The following is a 20,395-nucleotide window of genomic DNA, read 5'->3' as shown; positions in this document are numbered from 1 at the left end:
ACACGCTCCCGACGTTTCGGGTACTTTACAGCAAGCGTGATCACGGGCTATGGAGGTGAAAATCTTAGATCTCATTATAGTTAAACGTGTTGTACGTATAAATTGATATCAGAACTACGGTTGATTATAAATAGCCATTAATTTTACATTCAAAATAAAACAAGATTTTAATATTTTAAACCAAACGTTTTTACGATAATTACGTAGAAAAACACGTTATTATTGAACATAGATAATAAATAAATAAATATAATAAATATATTATTAAATGTGTTTAAGAAAGAAAGTAAGGAAATAATTTCGGTGTCATACAGTTTCATTCCGTATATTTCTACATTTCCGTCAGTTTAAAGTAAAAAAAAAAAATATATGTTACAATTTTGACTTACATAATTAATCTAATGTAAATAAAAGCTATAGAGAAGGAATTTAAATTTTTTTATAAGACTGAAGACACCTTTCATATTCTAAAAAATATACGTTGAAACTACTTAAAACTCATATTTTACAGAGCTTGTTTTTTTTATTATTTTTTTATTTTGTGTATGGATATCAATTTTGACTGTATTTACGTGTATTTGAATACCATGTAATCGGTTAAAATATATTATCGTAATCATAACTCTCGCTAACTTTTAATGACATAAATATGTAATAACATTATTTAAGATTAAGATAAAAATAAATAAGTATAATAATTAATTGATTTGATAACTGTAGCTTGAAATATTGTAAGAATAAATTAGGTTTAAGTTGTTTTAAAACAAAAGTAATTTTAATTTTTATGTCTGCTATTCAAGTCATAGCATTTCAATGTAACAAATGTCACATATGAGAAGGTGATGTCAAATATAGTTATTGTATTTTTTACAAATGTCAGTTATTAGACAGCCTCCTTCGTGTTTTCTCCAAACAGTACTCAAGATTATAATATACGTCCATTAAATAAAAACGTTGACATTGGCAAAATATTCGACGATTTCTGTGCGAATAAAGCTATAAATAAAAAAAAAATCTTAAAAACCTTCGACTAAAGTTTTTGATTTCAATCTATTTTGAAAGTGTTATATTTTTTACTACCGCGTTAGTTGTTATGTTGAAAATAGTGTTGGGTACCGCGTAACTCAATTACCGATACACTCGTCCTGTAGTAAACACTATGTAACATTTGAATGTAATATAAATATATGCGTTTTGTGGTTATTAAATATGTTATCTTAATACGTAATAAGAACCTGTTCGGAGATCAAGAAGGTACACAATCACACATGTCAATAATTAAAAATATTTATTACGTAATACATTTAAATTGTTAATTATATTGCCAAAATTACTTTTAAATAATACCTTGTATACAGGTTATTAAATTACATGTATTGTAACTTAGCTGTTTTTTTATTTAAAAATGTAAGGAACTTTAAACTAAATTGTTTACTCAATAGGCACCTTCATGTAACTTGGTTGGTAGTTTGTTCTCGTTGTAAGAAGGCACTCAAAAATGCACACACTGGAACAAAAACGAAACATCGTTGGCTTCACATTCAAGACTTCAACTCTTTAATTTGTGACATTAGTAAAGGTGACAGATTAAAGAATTAAATTGAATTTATTATGTCATCGATATTTTCTGTTATAACAAAAAGATTTCATGTCCTCTAATGTGATGAATACTGCCTAATTTCAATTTTTAATGCCTTGGATCTTTACCTCCAATAATTAGGTACATAAGCCACTTAATTTATGTAACTATAGCACGTTTTTTAAGATTTGTTTTCAAAAATCAGATGATAAATATTTTTTAATTCATATTGAAATAATATTTTGGTAAACAAGAAATATGGTTTAAGTGTTACAAGACAAAGTTCAATAAAAACCTTCATACCTTTAAATAATTGCAAAAAGGCAGAGAAGAGACGTATAGGATATAAATTAAACATTAATATCTTACGGAATAACAGTCCTGAGAAGCCATAGAAGGTGGCTGTACAGGATCCAGCGAGGAAGACCCCAGCCAAGTTGGCTCCGACTACGGAACCCACACGTCCAAACATAAGAACAGCACCCACAGCTGTTCCCCTGGTGTAATAATTTTGCATTTACATCACAAAGTCACATTTAATGTATACATAAAGATATTTTCTAGCACACACTTCGCATACTTTTTTTCAGACAAGGTTTTCAATCTGACTTTTGTTCGCCTGTAAAAGAACAAGCTAAGAAATAATTAGTGTTTTTAGTACCGGCTTATGAATATGATAGTCGTGGTGGCCTGGAGGTTAAAGGCCACGTGAGGGCACGGGTTCGATACCTGGCAAGTAGCAATGTGATCTTTTCCGAGTCATATGTACTTTCTAAAAATTTAGACACCACTAACGGACGGTGAAGGAAAACATCGTGAGGAAACCTGGTCTTATAATTTCAAATTATAAGATTGAAATCGCCAACCCGTCTTGAGCAAGCGTTGTGATTAATGCTCCATCTCCATGTGAGAAGAGGCCTTCGCTAAGTTTGCTCCGATAGGCTGATGATGATGATGATTATGAAATATAAACTCTGAACATATGTATGATATAAAGCTAGTTTAAATATGTGCAACAAAAATATTACATCTACAAATTATTATTTGCTGTTTCTGTGTTTTCATTTGAATTAACTAGCATAACAGTAAATTAACTGAACCATTGTCAACGCCTAATCGTCCTCGGTTATTGTGGTTACTATGATTGTCTTTTGGATGTGTTTGCATTGAGCTACGGAAGTTATTTGCGTTAATAACGAGAATTCAATTAGAATTTATTTATTTAAAAACAGCTTTGAAGTCATCACCTATTTTGCTTATAAAAAATCTACATGGTTTTCATCTACTAATCGATATTGATTAAAAGAATTTTAGTGAGTTATTCTCTATGAAATTTAATTGCTAAATGACTCTACCAATTATAATATACGTAGCTTTATTCTTGAGTTCCTTTTCTATTCATAAAGTATGCTATCCACATTACAGCAGCCCTATCATTCTGTGACCTGGGTTTCAGTAAGACTACAAGGTTAAGAACATGCAATTTTTTTAATTCGTTGACAACTAAACATGTGAACACCGGAAAAGTAATAGACTTTGTGATATAATTTTCTTTGAAACTTTAAGTTGTGACTGTACGTAACAGCGTTTGTGTGTATTCATGATTGATAAAACTATATAGAAGTCCAAAAACGAAACAAAGTGATCTTCATCTCACCGTAAAGTGGTTGGGAACATCTCTACGGCGTAAGCTGTTAGCGGACCGATTCCCAGAGCGGTTATTTGAAGCGCCGACATTGATATGCCTGCCAGTAACCTAAAGAATTTTATATTAAACTATATTTTTGTTACAATTATACTGATTTTTGTAATTTAACACTGAAGGACTTAAAGCATTTTGTACAAAATGTAGAGTTAGAAAGACGGTTACCTATAAACATACATTTAGATAGTCATGTACATAAATGAACATATATGTATATATGTGCGAGTGTGTGTGCATGTGCGTGTGAGTACATCCATAATAAAGTTCACTCATAAAGGCTTAGCTTTAAGTGGAAACATGCTATTATATTGCTTTTAACGGAATTACACAATCTCTGGCTCTACAATATTAATGCATTATATTAAGCAATTCTTTCAAATAAATATATAAATCCATAAAATAATGGACAATAGTAAACAGGCAGAGCAAATAATATTTTTGGTAAATACTCTTACTAGGGATAGTTTATTATATTTACAAAGTACATAATCCGAAAATATTAGTTTCATTTAAGTCAACTAGTCTGTTGTTGAACCCTGAACTTACTTATTAGTAGTCAAGGCAGATATGATGCAAGTGACGCCCACGAGGCTGTACATGATGATGAGCTGGGTCCTCTTGGAGACGGAGCTGAGGCTGACCAACATCACAAGGGTTCCATAGACGAGAGAACAGATTACTGTGACTTGGAAGGTCCCATAGGAGATAGTGTCAGAGCAAACAGCCGACGTCTGAAGACGATGTTTAAAAAAAAATCTCAACATTCAAATCATCGAATATTATATTAAAAAAGCCAAAGATTTCCTATTGAATTTTAAATTACCTGATTCTGAGGCTGGTTTATTAATTCGCATACAGTTCGTGGTTTATCTGACAGCACCGCTTTGTTTAAAGTGTCAGGCACGAACAGAAACAACCCGTTCAACCTAATACAAATAAAATATTCAGATATATTGTGTTCACTGATCTGTCCATTTGATAACACTTTGACGTGGGTAACATGAATATTTTTAATAGGCTTATGTTTATAATAACCCACTCTTTAATATCGGGATCATGATTTTTTTGTCATAAAAATAAAAGATCGTTATCTTTAAAAATTATCGACATCTTTGTCTTTTCATAGACATAAAAATCTCGAATTACTTAAGAAAAGCAAAACATTGAAAAACAAACAACATGTAATTATTTTCAGCTCCCAAATACTTTGTGTTTATGTCAAAGAAATATAATTTAGACATAATATATCTAAATAATAAAGAGCGGATATTTTTCTTGCAAGCACGTCAACGATCAATTTACGTCGGTTAATTCATAATCCTTCAACCAAACCAATAGGCTAGTGTTAATTGTCTTAGTATTTTACCGTCGCAGATATTAGAATTGTAAATTATTCTTACAATGTCTGAATAAATCACTTACAGTGAAAATAATCCGAACATAAGGAAACCAATCAAGACGAGCCACTTTAAATGCGGCGGTTTTAATAAAGATAATGAATCCTCTTTACTGCTCGGCGAGTCGCTGTTATATTCGATTGTATCGTCGGAACAAATCTTCAATGATTTTACCTGAAAATTTAATGAGTAACTTGATTTGGACGCACTCTTCATACTGTTATTACAACTATGATTTTGGTAACAAAATTTTTTCTGTTATAGGCCAACAGTTATAGGACCGCCTATTTAATACGAATCTATTGTCTCAAAAAAACTACCTATAGGATTTGTATACTTGTATGATAAAAAAATGCTGTTAATTGTTTTATTGAATTTTTTTAAGAGAGAAAAATGGCGCAGCGTAATTGTCGGTAGGGCTCTCAAGGACCCTTCTTTACGGTCTGATCCTAGCATCCGCCAACCCTACCGGTGGCTCTATTAAAAACGCAGGGCTAACAGCCATACTAATTACAATTTAAAAAACAGTTGTGGAGTGATATCACCCAGGTCAATTGTCAATAAAAATCAAATGGAGTTTAAAAAAAAAGGGTCATAAAATGTCTGTCAGTCGGTCCTTGTTATTCACAAAGTAATCCACAAAGTAACAGAAACGTCAGGAGTATGTAGTTTTAAAATAATAAAATCTGCGTAGATTATCCGAAATATATTAGTTTCATTTAAATGAATAAAACTCGCGAAAGTCTTAGATCTCAACACCATAGATATTGTCATAACAAGGAGACATTCTTATGTATCTTTTGTGCACATTTATGTCAAAAATTACAATCATACTCACACAATAATTTTCTTTGTCTAATCCAGTATTAAAAGCGTAGATGTGCTTCAAGACATCCAGCGCCTCTTCATGTCTGCCTTTAGCCATAAGAAATTTTGGGCTCTCTTTGGCTTGGGTGACCCATATAGCAGCACATATAACAGGAGCGGCGTATACAACTGTCAACACTCGCCAGGGACGTAGCGGTATTGGACTACTGTCCCAATTATATGAAAGAATGCCCCATGCAAGGACTGCAAGAACATTTTGATTAATCAGTTCAAGATCTATAAGGTTTACGTGAATCTCAAAATAGACAAAGAATATAACCTCGCTTGCAGCCGACGGTGAAATAATAAAAACTATTTTAATAACAGCGATTGACTATCCGTTAAGATTTTTTTTTTCAATTAAATATATGTAGTTTAAATATTAAATTAAATTGCTTACGGGGACAAAAAGTGGATGTCAGCATTGAGAGTGCATTGCAAATCATAACTGCTAGATCTCTCTTTTGTCGTGGCATTAATTCTCCTGCATACGCGAAACCCAGTGACGATGGACAGGAAAGGCTAAAAAAGATGTTCCCTATAAAAATTTGCTTAATCCACAAGAGTGAATCAGTTTGCTAGTTAATAAAACTTACAATAACGAACTTGCAAACTTGAATAATGCAAAACTTATCAGGTTCGGCATGAAAGCTGCCACAAGTGCAAAGATTCCTGAAACTGCTGTAGAAAACAGCAGCACTGGTTTCCTACCGAACGCGTCGGCTGCCCTGCCCCAAACGGGTGCAGTTAATATGACGCCTATAATCAGATAATAGCAAATTTTACTAAAAAAAAGACCTTTAATATAAAACCAAGATATGTGGAGGAATAAAAGTATTATACCGATATTGGGAACAGATGTAAGTAAACCCCGTAGACTATTAGACAATCCAAGGTCACACACCGCAGCTGGTAAAATAAATGCGTTTCCAATCATTTCAACGATGACAGTACTAATAACGGCCAACATCATTGCACAATGGAATACCTGGTACCTTCCGGCGCCTAAAAGTAAATTTGTAAAACGGATACATTGCTATTTTATTGTATAAGGATGATGCTTTATATATGAAATACTTATATTTAAATTGCGTCAAGGTTGTCATCGATATATTTAAAGTTACTTAATATTTTTGTTAATATTTTAAGAACACTATTCTTATTGTAAATAAAACATTAATCTTCAAAAAATTTATTAATTAATATAACTATTATCTAATTCATTTATTACACGTTCATGCAAAGAAAATTTTGAATAATAGTATAAGTAAAAATTCTGATAAAAACGATATTTAATGCATCAAATGCACGTTTTATTTGTTTGTTTTTCCTAAGTAGGTATGTATAAAGTGAAAATCACTTACCAGAGAGGTCCAAGGCTCTATCCAGATCCACATCCATATATTTGTTCTGGATATTTTTTTGTGAGGGCAACTCTTCTTTTTCCGGTTTCATATTTCTAATGAAAATTTACATAGTTAACATATGGTATACAGATAAGGTAAATGACCATACGCGCAAACATAAGTTAAAGTAATTCTCTCTAATTTGTCAATAAATAGCTTAGGATTGGACATTTAACATTTAAGTGTTCCCTGTTAATAGGTTTTCTGTATTAAGTTATAAAATAATATTTCAATTTAATAAAACAATCGTTTAACACAATGCCTAGAAGACAAACTCGGTCATAAACTAACAGCAGTGTGGGCGTGGAATTTTTTTTTAAATATCTTTTGTTGTCCAAAAGCCTATTGCTCAAAACCAATGTAACGAGGTTAATGAAACCGAAATTAATATTTCAGTTTTTTATAACCTTGTCACTAGATATATATTTGGTTGTAAACCTAAAATTACTAATCACAAAACGTATACAATTATCATCAATTAAAAATCGTATCAAATAAATCTCTTGTAGTATTCAGTGATTATTTATAAAATATATATATGACAGAATAACTTTTATAATATTAACAATTTAAATGAAGTTTAATTTTTTTATTTAATAATTAGACGTACGAAAGGAAATTGTACTCAAAACTTCTTTTTTATATGTAAATATAATAAATATCAATTTCCCCATATTTAAGAACATACGTATATATAGTCTGTATTGATTGATAAAAATTATACAAATTCAACGTGAAAGTTTTAAAATAGCTGTTTTCTCAGTAAATTGGTGTATATTATTTAACGTAATTGTTTTAGTAGGTATAATTACCTCCAAAACTAAAAAAATAATTCTGCTTGATGATTTAGTCAAACAGATCCTCAACAAATAGTTCCGAAAATAGATGACAGAAAAAAAAATCTTATATAAAAAAAATCTCTTCTAATCTTATTTAAAAAAACATTGGCCGGAACCAAAAAAAACATTAAAAGCATTTGTCATTCACAACGTCATCTCTTAAGTTCAAAAACTCAGCGAAACCAACTTTAAATAACAGATAATTTTAATATCATTATTACAGATTAAATATATTAATAAAACAATTTAAAATTTAAAAAAAATAACCAATTGATATAAATACTATGTTAATTTAATTGTAACACAAGATTTATGCATCGTAAGTAACAAAGGAACTGACCTTGTATAATAAACTTTAACTGGTTTTTACATTATTCGCATTACAAATATCTTAATAACGTGTTATTGTAAAGTCAAAACAGAATAAAAAAATATTTAGAAAATATAAAAATTCTAAATTTCTTATTTGAATTAAAGTTCAAATTACATATAATGCATCTCTGTCCTGTAAGCGATTGTAACTAGAAAATTGCATTACAATTAAAATAACCTTAAATAATAAGAAGGTAGATAAACATTTAAAAAAAAAATATATAAATAAAATTATTTCTTTTTAATATTATCATAATAGTTTCCAGTCATTTAAAATAGGATTATTTAAGTACTGTTGGCTGGTGAATAAACATTTTTTAGTATTTTTAAATTTTAAGCACACGTAACAAACCTTTTTAGAAAAATCTTATAGGTATATATATACATACCTGTTATTATACACATGAACTAAACAAGCCTAAGTTGATAAACCGAAAATCATTCCACCGAGGTTACATCAAAAGAGAATTTTCCTCCCGAATCTTCTGTCACATACAGTATATATCAAGAATATTGACAATAGTAAATATTCGTCTGTGAGATAAATGTTGTAGTAGAAAGTCCTCGCAACTCACAAATCTACATGCTATCTTGGAGTATCGCTGGGAATTAATTATAGCAAACAATACCAGTCCACTCAGTTATCTTAAATTTATTGACAAATGTCCCGACGGAAGGCAGAATAAGTTATTATGAGTAAATAATTTATTTATCGTACGACTGCAATAATTAATAATTAATTTACTCTATTACAAAATTGCTTTTATTGATTTATATCAATTCTTTTTTTTATTATTTTAATTTATTTTATTATATTTATTTCATTTCTTTATAAAATTACCAAGCTTTGTAGTTTTTTCAGCATATACGGGACCTTTCAACCAACACTTGGGTCGCTAGTTCTAAACAATGTTGAAGCTCCTCTCCCTGCAACGCGATGGCTCCTTAGAATGCTGAGAGGCTTCGTCTCGTGTCAATGGTTTCAAACTACGGATCCCTAATATAGTATTGTACTATTTATTGTAATTTCTTGATAACTTATTTCACACCGATATAATTATATTGTTACTGTAACTAGCTGTCGATAGTCCATTGAACTATACATTGTTTTAACGATGTAATCATCGGTGTATCAATTTATAATGCTATGTTTGTGTTCTTGTTTCAGTTTGATATAAAAAATACAACTTAAAGGATGTAAGGCAAAGCAACGTCGCCGGTAACATAAAATTAATTTGTTTTATTTATTACAATTAAAATAATTTTTTTTAAGAAATGAAGTGAAAAGAGACGATAATTTTTTGTTTGTTGAAAATAAAAGCATAGAAAAAGCAATATAAAACAGACAAAATATATATATGAATATAATAATTATAATCTTCTTGTTATTATATTTTTTCTTGAAGTTAAGATACAACATATCACAACAACTTCAACTTTAGTGTCTGAATGTACATTAATGGAACTGGCTACCCAAACAATTGATGAACAAACATAGCCACAGATTCAAATCTGCCAAGAAAACGCTGACGAGCCTCTTCCGAATCAGAAGCATTTAGAAAATATCCATTAATGATCTACTTCCGATGAAATTGTACCAAAATTTTTGTTTTCTACAAACGGATCATCACCAGTATTTGAGTCATTCATCTTTACAAGTGATAGTCTTCTTCTTCTTCTTCTTCTTCCTGGCAATTATCCCAGCATTAGCCAGGGTCTGCCTTCCTGCTCAAACTCCTTCACTTTGCACGGTCTTTAGCATCCGCGGTGGTAAGTCCATTGGCTCTCATATCCTGCGTCACGGTGTCCAGCCATCGCTTTCTTGGGGGTCCTGGGGGTCTTGTTCCAGGGACCGACATATCTTTACAAGTGATAGTACTAATGTAGATAATCAAGAAGCGTAAGCATTCGGATACAAAGTACTCTGTCCAAATAAAACTTAATTTCCACTGACGTATTCTGTTTCTTCATGTTGTATTATTTTCAAGGTAACATCCGAGATTTTTCGTGACCGATTAATATAAGTTTTCAGATAAAACCACCCCCAGCGACACAAACAAGATAAGCTATCAGTTATAGCACTCGTCAATAATATTATAAAATTTTCCTCCATCTTATCTCTTCACTAAAAATAATATATACTACGAATCTACGATTGCATTTTAGGATTTTTTTTTTATGTATTCATCAAACACGTTATTTTAAGTCCCAAAATAGTAAGAGTCAAACATACACACCTCCCAAAAACTTCGAATGGAAGTATAAGCTTTTAAAGAGCAATGTTTAAACATTGTACAAGGGACTACTAAAAAAACATCACTCGAGTAATAAATAATTGTAATCAATAAATTTTTATAAATATATAAACAAATAAAAAAATAATTTTATTTACATTTAGATTAATTGATTTATTTCCATGTTTTAATTGTTTATTTATTTATAGGCATTTATTTGTAAACAGTTTTAACCAGGTCGATGTCAGCAGAGCATTCCGAGTCAGATTTGTTTGTCTCTGTTTACAATCGACCGTCCCTTAACAGCACCGAAACAATAAGTAATTAGACAAGCTCAATATCATTAAAATTGTTAGTTTAATCAGATGCAATTTACGAGTAAGCGATCGCGGGAAAGAAGAATAGATTATTTTTCGATTTTGTTTACTCGAATCTGTTTTTGTAAACTATACTCCATGGTTAAGCTTTTAGGGGTTTTCATTCAGCACTGTTAGCCGAATAGTGGTGACCTTGAGGTTAAAGGCCCGCCTCTTTTGCATGAGGACGCCAGTTCGAAACCTGGCAAGTACCAACGTGGTTTATTTCGGAGTTATATGTACTTTCTTAGAGTATTAAAAAAAAATATATACGATAAAGGAAAACATCATGAGGAAACCTGGACTTATAGTTTCAAATTATAAATTTGAAATCGCAATCCGCCTTGAGCAAGCGTTCTGATTAATAGTCTAACCTTCCTCATGTGAGAAGAGGTTTTTTGCATTTCTTGTAACAGCTTGTGCACCTGCTCTATCGCACTGTATCGCACATTCTCGTATTACGTAAATAAATGTTAGGTATGATGCTTTTTATAAAACTCTATGTAATCGTTTTAAGCTAATGGTTCTTTGGGAAGATACATCACGAGGAGCTTCACCGTATTTAAGTTGTTTCAAATATTTCTTTCTATTACATTCCGTAAATATCTCTGATAAACATGGAGGTGATCAGTTTTGTTAAGAAGTTAATTTTTAGATCGTTCACAGAGTTTTTTATGTAATTGACTATGATTACCTCAGAAGCCTCCTTTTGAAAGTACTTGTCTATAAGCTTCTGTAATGTCTTCGTTCGGTTTAGATCAGTTTATCGCTGCAGCAGCAAAAAAGCATCTAGAGGCATGATTGATTATCCACGAGCTTAGCCAATCGGTGTTAAAATTGACAAGTATCGAAAATTATGCTAATGAGATCAGTTGGAGCGGGGAGTCTGCAGCCATCTTGGCTTGGTCAAGCATCACGTCACTCAGTGTACGTCTTATCAACATGGAATATGTTCAGGCATGATAAGCCCCTTCGTACAAGATTGACGAATCACCGAGAACCACACACACAACCCGCTGTCTCAGCGCCGAAATATGGGTTTTGGTCCTTAGATCAAAGATCAAGGCTGATTTAGCTGATTTAAGGTGGTATATGTAATAAATATTAAAGTATCCTTTGACGTAGCAAAAACCGATGCAAGAGTAGCAAAAGTTATGATTAGAATGCTCGGTTTAGTGTACTCCGATAGTGGAAACTCACACATGAGGGCAGTGAGATTTACTAGTGTACTCATGTAGGCGAGGTATGTTCTCAAATAAATTTTACGTCTAACAGTATTTTCTAAAGTGCCTATAGTATTTGAACATCACGCCACATCTTGAGAATTCCCGTGCAAGTTTGGACACACGTGCGGAACACTTTCGATGTTATAAGCATATTATTGTTTTTATTATTATAATATTTTTGGTTACTTAGTTATTTGACTTATCAAATATCAATTACTGTGTACCCAAGTTTTTTACCTCGAATTTTATTTCTTCTACAAAATAAAACAACAAAACAGTTTTGTTTAAAAGCCTATGTGTATAAAATTCTTTTTTTTTTCTTCTTCTTAATTATTAACAACGTTCTTGATTCATCATGTATTATTTGGCTTCCGGGCAGTTGAACAAAAATTCTGATATAAAATTTCCAAAGAAAATAAAATATAATAAAATAAATTTCTATCAAAATTATTGAAATAGAGCCTCATTTGTTTTGTTTTGTTATCCTGACAGATTATTTTTAACGAAACAAGACAAAGAAAAACGGAATATTATTTAGGGAAAACCCAGTTAGATAATTATACGTAATATCTTAAACAAATTTACTATTCTGCATGCTTATTAAGAGTTTGCAACGTCACATTACATACGAATCGCTTCTCGTATTATGAAAAACTGTAAACGCTCCGTCTGTAGTCTGACGATGAAACTTGTGGTTATTGTACTGCTTCAGTACTAATTTGACATAACAAAAATATAAACTACATGCTTTTGACTGTGATTATAATGTAAATACTAGATAGGATACAAACAGATAATATAACACTTTAAATCGGTACGTTATTTTAACAGAAAGTGTTGTTACCTTAGAGATGATTAAATTAAAATTTCGTTTTAATCCCCGCACATGTACGAGTATCTCGTTTAAAATGTTTCATGGTACTGTGTCAAAAAATGTTTTATCCAAAAAAGCCCAAGAGCAATAAATAATTATAATCTCGACTACATTACGTCGTGATGTCAGATAATTTATGATGAAAGCTAAATTTTCTAAAACAAAAATGACCTGGCCCACTCACAGAACTTTATTTTAAATTTTGTGAAAAAAAACAATAACATACCAGTTAGATTTCACTGCAAATTAAATAACTTTCACTTATTTTAACCTTCAGTCATTTTATTACGTTTCATATAAAGATTTGAATTGCGATTTTGAAACTCTTTTTTTATTTAAAATAAATCCTGCTTACAATATTTTATTTAGTATAGGTTGTGGATATCTTATTGAAACATAGGAGAGTGAGGGGATCCTCATGAAACCTTGGCCAAGACCCGAGTCCTTCAAAAGGCTTTCGAGTCTGGGCGTTAAGTACCGATGACGATGGACAGGCTTCCATTTTGAAACAAAGATAGTCTTTACTCAAAATGATACTTGTTTATTGCTAACAAATTCTTACAATGAATGTCAAGAATTGTGTAGCAGAGATTCTACCACTGTGGCTCCCAAGAGCGACCAATGTTGAATGAATTCAGTACGATTATGCTTGGACTTTTATATGGTAAATTCTGTATTACAATTGTGGGTAATTGAAAAAAACTAATCACCTGATGTATTAATAAAATTATTAACATCGGTGAAGTGGGTAATTTGAAAACAATTATAATGAACGAATACACGAAAAGGAATATTTTCGATACGAGAAGGCTGTCGGCGCGACATACATATTAGATTAAAAGTTTTTTTTTTTAGTCATTAATATTTTTGCGTAATCAACAAGAATCTGATTTATATATAAGAGTTTAATTAACTATCGATGTCAACGCAATCCGCGAGTCTCTCTCGATAATCGCAATATATTTCTATAATTTTAAATTCAGCTTTCGAAAATTTTTCAATTACAAATTTTGTATTTTCTTATAGCAATTGCAGCACAGTGAATGGCGCAGTGAAAATTATACGTACAAAGTTTGCATAGCATTGCACTAGAATAGATACAGGGAAATAGGAAATGGGGTTTTCCAAGTTCATTTACAATACACATATATATTAAAAGCATATATTATTTATTCAACGTAACACAAACAAACAGCGGTTAATGTGAAGCTAATTATAGAATAGTTGAGAAAACAACGAAGGGTACACAAACTTACTGTTGATAGGAGATCTCGCTACTGATACGCTAATATCACAATTCACAATATATATATATATAATAATTTTACCGTCCGTACGTCCTCATTAAATTTAATACACATTTTTACTTTCAAGCGGTTTTTATGGATGTTATTGTCACATAAATTTCATAACTTACAAGAATACACTTAAACGGTCTCTCGGTTGTTATCTACATTTCAAATAGACTAGTCTAGTCATAGCCTAGTAGACTATGATATGTCCAGACATAGGCTACATATGTATAGACTAGACTTTTTAGACTGTGTTCTGGTATTATTTATATTTTTTAGCATGTATGTACTTAACTTTGCGAGCTACCTGCCTTTAAATATCTGCTTATTTGTGAAAGAGTACAGATGCTTGCAATAAAAAATCACAAGAGAAGTAGGATGCTAAAACTAGTTAAAAAAAGTGTTAAGTCGCACTGACGCGTTTCTTTCTTGCTATATAAAGTTGATACTTTCGATAGATATTTTATTATTCAAAATTATTTACGACAGTGTAAAGATCTCATTAACATTTAAGTTAAAGTATAAAAATAACTCTTAATTATTTAGTTAAACTTACAGTTCTGTAAGGTAAGAAATAATAATTTTTATATATTGGATACGTGGTAAATAATTGTAGGTAATATTAAAAAATGTATTTCTTGAAATAGTAAAATTATGGGAGACTTTAAAAGCAATTAAAGATTTGATTAACCATATTTTACTCTCTTTGTAAATGGTAGGGTTTAATTAATATTAAATGTGTACTGAAATTTAATATATTGTGTATAGAAAGAAGATCTTGAAACCACAAGATGCATTTAAAAAATCAACTTAAAGAAAAAGGATATGACACTGAAAAGGACAAGGCGCTTCATTCGGCTACTATTGAAGAAGCGATCACTGCTACAGGTATTTACTATTTTAGATAAACACTATGGAAATTATATTGAAATTTAAATAAGAAAATCTAGACTGAAAAATTCATTGATACGAGAAATTTTCAAATCTGAAACCAACGACTTATGCGTTTCAGTGACTTAATCAATTCAACTTTCGTGTTACAAGATAGCTTTTATATATTTTCTTATTAATTTTTTTTATCATGTTACTTCTTTTGTAGCTCTCAATGTACTATTTATAATCTATTTTTGTTTTATGTTAAGCATATCTGGTTATTTTACCCAAATGAGTATGATTTTTTAGAAACAATCGACATCAAAGCCAAGGCAAGCTTATATTTTCATCGACATCATGAGAATTTCATAATCGTCCAAGAATTTAGTAGAGCAATTAATCATCTAGAAAGAAATACTTTCGTTACTATTGAAAGAATTTTATTATGTTATACATGGGAAATGTTTTCTTAGGATTTAGAAAATGCTTAGTATTTGTTTCGAGAATTCAATCTTTTGGAAGAATTTGAAGGACTTCAAAAGTTTAGGAACTGGTAATTTTTTACTGAAACCTGTTTTTAATCCATCTTCAGTAGAACCTTCTTTTTGAAGCAATTGATCTAAAAAATACACATCAATAACAGACAAAATGAAGTATTGGCAGTTATTTATTAATGTATTATTTTGGCATTCAGTATTGATTTTGTGAACTCAATATGATTTTTAATTAAAAAAAGGTTTTATGGCTTAGGTTAATTTTAATATATAAATTTTTTTTCGTTCGAATAATAAAATTTTTAGATATCTGCGTTCAAGGACCTCTAAATAATTAAGTGTCTTCATACAACCATAACACTGTCGTTCTTGAAAACAGAAGAAAATCAAAAAGAAAGAAAAACAGTTTTTTCAAAATCCCGACTTGATTTTGTCACAATTCATTGCGTTTAAAAGAGTAGATGGAAAATGAAACTTATATTCAAAACAAAATATTAATTAATATATGAAGTATATGTTAAAAACAATCCTTTATGAATACTTCCTGAATAAAGAATATGAGAGATACTGAAAATTACACATAAGGACAAACATACATAACAGAAATTTGTAGTCAGGGAAAAGATCGACATACGAATAAAAAATATATATTTTAAAATATATGATCATATATCAACCATGAGCAGAAGTTTCCTATAATATTTTGAAATATTTCCTCAGGTTTCGGCAAATACAACCTTGGTCTCATGCTGGTGTGTAGCTGGACGTTGCAGGCTATGGGTATGGATTTGTTCGGCACCAGCTTCGTGGTTGCGGCGGCGGTCTGCGACCTGGAGCTGAGTATGCAACAGAGAGCTTTGTTGACGGCTACTCCGCTTATAGGTGAGTTAATTTTAATAAGTTGCGCGTACGTAAAATTAATTGATTACTACATTCGATCTTTCTTCATTCCCTTCTATCAACCCTATTTTTTATAAACTCGTTGATTTAATTAAAGCAATGAGAATATCATTAGTATTAGAATATTTTTTGTAGTGGAAAAGGTGTTACACAGGTTATATAAGCTCTAGCTTAGTTTTGTGTTGTAATGCAGTTGTTTAAAGGACAACATCGGACTAGGACTCTTAGCCTATACATTTAATATTTTTATGTAATTGCTCTTATATATACTTAGAATAAGTATTAATCGGCCCATTTCTATGGTAAGGCGTGGTTCTCGGAGCACAACTTTGGGGTTACGTCTCCGACACCAAGGGTCGCCGGCTAACCCTTGTACTCTCCATGTCTATTGGCTTCGTGTTCGCAGCCCTCAGTAGCTTTGCTCCGAATTGGAAGATTATGGCACTGCTTAAACTAGTATCTTCTACCTTGTGAGTAGCTTGAATGAAACATAATTTGCTTCATTATTTTATTATAATAAGTCTGTCAATTAAACACAAATAAACGACCTTTCAGTTGTTGTTAAGGAGAAGTTTCTGAAACTAGGTTTAAATACTTCCGTTTTTGGTTATGGAAAATTTTCAAGGAAGCTAAAAATTCTTAATGACGGCAATATGTGAAAGACAATTTACTAGTACTGTTTAGCATAGTATGATGTAAAAAATGCTGCGTGCTGTTCACTTTGCCATTGACATTGAGTAATAAAAAGTTACAGAATGATGTCAGCTATATGTAAACAAAAAGTTTAAGACGCTTTCAGTTTGTTTGCTTACAAACAAAAAAACCGGTAAACATCTACATTCTGCATACGGTATAATCCAACTGTAAATTAAGCTGAGCAAATTTTATTGTTTTTCGGTGTATTTATTTATAACATAGATTTTATTGAAATTTGTTACATTTTCATTGGGCATGTATTTGATAATTGTGAACAAATATGTATAACAAAAGTACGATTTATTGTTATTTTTATCAAAAATTTGTATGTGACGCGAATTTTTAACGTCTTTTATAAGCGAAGAAGCTGGTCTTATAATGATTTAAGTCTATATACAACATTTACTTAGAGCGTTTTACGTCACTTCTATTTACTTAAGTTGGTATTTCCCAGAGAAATGCTAATAATGTATCTGTCACTGCGGTTGTGTCATTACAGTTTGTGATGATTTTATGTCGTATCGCGTCACAATTGTTTACATTATCTAAATCGTTGAAACGTATTTTTGTGAATTTATTTCATTTCTGTTTACTTTGTAAATAATAATGTTTTGACTGGCTTAATATATCACAAGTAAAATATTTATTGTTAGCTTTAATGTTGATTTTAACTCATTTATATTTGGCAACAAAACAAATCTGATGACACGAATGTGTCCTTTCGAAAACAATATGTTTTCTTGAATGACAAAAGGAAACATGTAATTTTTTTTAGTACCTCAGCCAGTAACTCCGCTTCCTACACTCTGCTTGGAGAGAGTTGTCCTGAATTCTATCGCGGTCGCACAATGCTTCTCTGCAACTGTTTTCTCATGTGTTCGCAGGCTGTTGTTGCTTGTAAGTATTTAACGACTTGGTACATTCATTGAATAAAAAAATATTGTGTTATGATATATTATATTGTTGCTTGTTCCAGTATTTGCCTATCCAATACTTCCATTGGAGTTCGTGTATTGGATTGATTTCCTTAGCATCAAGTACCGATCCTGGCGTCTCCTAGCTCTTGTCATGTCTCTGCCCTGCGCAGCCACGGCCTGTTTACTGCAACTGTTCCACGAAAGTCCCAAATTTTTGGTCTCAATAGGAAAAAACGAAGAAGCCATAGAAGTACTAAAGAAAATATACGCATGTAATAGTGGCAATAAAGCTAACACCTTTAATGTAAGATATTAAAATATACATATATTTTAGTACAGCGATATGAACAATGAGTGAGAGGATTTTTCTAATTTCAGGTCAAGAAAATCGTGGACAAAGCCGAGCAATCCTCAGAGAAAGAATCATTCTTTAAGACTATGTGGCATCAGACAGCCGCCCTGTTTAAACCTCCTCTACTTAAAGTTACTCTGAAGCTCTTTTATTTAGTCGCCATCATTTACATGACGTGAGTTGAACTTTTCCGTTAAAATGATTAATCATATTATTAAAACTATTATATGAATTGAATAAGTATATGAGTTACATTTTATCGTTTATTCTTGCAGTGGGAGTGGCTTCATTCTTTGGCTGCCATACATTATGAACAATCTATTTTCGGTTCTGGAAGCCGGAGGAGGACAAGGCATGAATCTTTGCACTATCATCAGATACTCAACTGAAAGTGTTGGCGTCTCAGGAAATGACACGGTTAGTGTTTATGACACGCTCAACGTTAACTCTAATTAATTATAAGGACTAATTTGTTTTGGAATATTCTAGACATTATTTTAATATCTCACACCGTATCCTTAAATAAAGGAAAGGTGATCTTATATTATACGTATTAGTTTTGTCTTTCGCCATAAACATAAAATGAATATTTTTGTCTTCAAATAAATATACCTTTATAGTATATATACCCATAAAATATATATTTCAGATGATCCAGGAAGTATGTAACGATACAATTCAGGACACGACCCTCTTCTCTGCTATGACGTACGGTGCCTTGGCGAGTTCTAGTAACCTAGTGCTCTCTCTCACTTGCGGTTCAAGAAAGCGCTTTGCTATGATCTGCATCGTAACAACATCCGCTGTAGCTGCTGTACTCCTGAACGTCATTGCTACTCCCATCGCAGGTGGCATCTTCTTCTTCTTCTTCCTTCTCTGTGCCCTCTCTATGGGAATTTTAAGTGTGTATTTTGTGGAATTATACCCTACTTCATTGAGGTAAGAAATCTTCTAGCATTAATTAAAATTCGTTTGTGTTTTTTTTTCTTACTATAATGTGGCTTATAGAGGAATGGCGTCCTGTTTGTCGGTGATGCTGGGAAGATCTAGCGCGTTTCTTGGTGTGAATGCGATTGGAGCTCTTATCTCTGCCAATTGTGAGGCGACGTTCTACGGCTGGGCTGTTTTATTACTTAGTAAGGATACTTCTAAATCATTCATTATTATTTTAAATTACCATCACATGAGCTTGAAAAAAATCTTCAATGGACATTACCAAACTGTAAAAGCCAAAAATTGTATGTTGTATTTTGGTTACTATCCGACTGGACCAAACACTGAATTAACAATGCCTTTTTCTTTTTTAGCTGCCGTTGTATTGTCCTGGTATTTACCCAAGGACAAGGTTCCAAATAAATGAAATACTCGATTTAATGATGTAGCCATCAGAAATTGTCTGGAAGAAAAGTTTCTGGCAAAATGGATATCAGGTAAAAACTGTCTGAGTCTCAGGGGAAAGTTTTTAGTACTAGTCACTGTGAATATAATTATAATTTCAAAGAATTCCCGTAAGGTTAAAAATAAACTTATTATTATTAACTAAATAAACATTAGTTTAAGGTAATTATTGAAAAGTCTGAAACTATATAATATGATTAATTTTGATTTCCAAAGAAAATAACATTATATATATAAATTACACTAAATAAATAATTTGAGACTGTCAAATTTTTATAAAAAAAAAAAACAAATAATTTACCTATTGGGCAACAATAAAAAAGCGTATTTATCATTTTAAGATTGTAAATAATATGTGATACTGTGTTTAAATGTTTTTATTGTATATGATCTTTACTGGAAGTTATCAATAGATAAGTTATGCTAATTTATTATATGTTATAAATAAAATATAATTATATAATAGAATTTGTTTTCTTTTGAATTCTAACTTGGCAGTGTGTGATAATATGTCCATTCCATCAAATTAACTCGTTGCTTCACACACTACTTCTGTCTTCTACAATTTTATTCTTTATATAAGTAGCTATGGTGTTCCATAGCTAGTTATACGTTTCA

At 31.2% G+C, this 20,395-nt stretch overlaps 2 protein-coding genes across 2 annotated transcripts; one reads left to right on the top strand and one right to left on the bottom strand.

The window, feature by feature from the left end:
• Nucleotides 1-1,404: 1,404 nt before the first annotated feature.
• Nucleotides 1,405-8,783, bottom strand: LOC116769136 (synaptic vesicle glycoprotein 2C-like). Its single transcript, XM_032660164.2, has 12 exons — nt 8,555-8,783; nt 6,913-7,007; nt 6,392-6,553; nt 6,145-6,307; nt 5,949-6,070; nt 5,520-5,752; nt 4,707-4,855; nt 4,108-4,210; nt 3,831-4,015; nt 3,237-3,335; nt 1,949-2,076; nt 1,405-1,507 (listed from the first exon to the last, which is right to left on the bottom strand). Exons 2-12 carry the CDS (start codon nt 7,001-7,003, stop codon nt 1,449-1,451), a joined length of 1,494 nt encoding a protein of 497 aa, XP_032516055.2. The 5' UTR covers nt 7,004-7,007; nt 8,555-8,783; the 3' UTR covers nt 1,405-1,448.
• A 5,839-nt stretch (nt 8,784-14,622) lies between these two features.
• On the top strand, nt 14,623-20,175 carry LOC116769325 (synaptic vesicle glycoprotein 2C-like). Its single transcript, XM_061529460.1, has 11 exons — nt 14,623-14,714; nt 14,916-15,035; nt 16,235-16,396; nt 16,722-16,884; nt 17,886-18,007; nt 18,087-18,331; nt 18,406-18,554; nt 18,655-18,796; nt 19,029-19,318; nt 19,388-19,515; nt 19,687-20,175. Exons 2-11 carry the CDS (start codon nt 14,939-14,941, stop codon nt 19,737-19,739), a joined length of 1,551 nt encoding a protein of 516 aa, XP_061385444.1. The 5' UTR covers nt 14,623-14,714; nt 14,916-14,938; the 3' UTR covers nt 19,740-20,175.
• Nucleotides 20,176-20,395: the final 220 nt, after the last annotated feature.

The sequence above is a fragment of the Danaus plexippus genome, chromosome 5, assembly GCF_018135715.1.
Source record: "Danaus plexippus chromosome 5, MEX_DaPlex, whole genome shotgun sequence".
NCBI lineage: Eukaryota > Metazoa > Arthropoda > Insecta > Lepidoptera > Nymphalidae > Danaus > Danaus plexippus.
The sequence above is the reverse complement of the archived record's forward strand: the minus strand, read 5'-3'. Positions and strand labels throughout refer to the sequence as shown.

Bases quoted from the DNA above. Each gene is read 5' to 3' on its own strand.
- LOC116769325 (XM_061529460.1), top strand. From the start codon at position 14,939: ATGCATTTAAAAAATCAACTTAAAGAAAAAGGATATGACACTGAAAAG. The intron at 15,036-16,234 runs GTATTTACTATT...ATATTTCCTCAG, and splicing joins AGAAGCGATCACTGCTACAG to GTTTCGGCAAATACAACCTT. The intron at 16,885-17,885 runs GTGAGTAGCTTG...AATTTTTTTTAG, and splicing joins AAACTAGTATCTTCTACCTT to TACCTCAGCCAGTAACTCCG.
- LOC116769136 (XM_032660164.2), bottom strand. From the start codon at position 7,003: ATGAAACCGGAAAAAGAAGAGTTGCCCTCACAAAAAAATATCCAGAAC. The intron at 4,856-5,519 runs GTGAGTATGATT...TTAAATTTTCAG, and splicing joins TAGACAAAGAAAATTATTGT to GTAAAATCATTGAAGATTTG. The intron at 4,211-4,706 runs GTAAGTGATTTA...TATTTGTATTAG, and splicing joins ATGTTCGGATTATTTTCACT to GTTGAACGGGTTGTTTCTGT.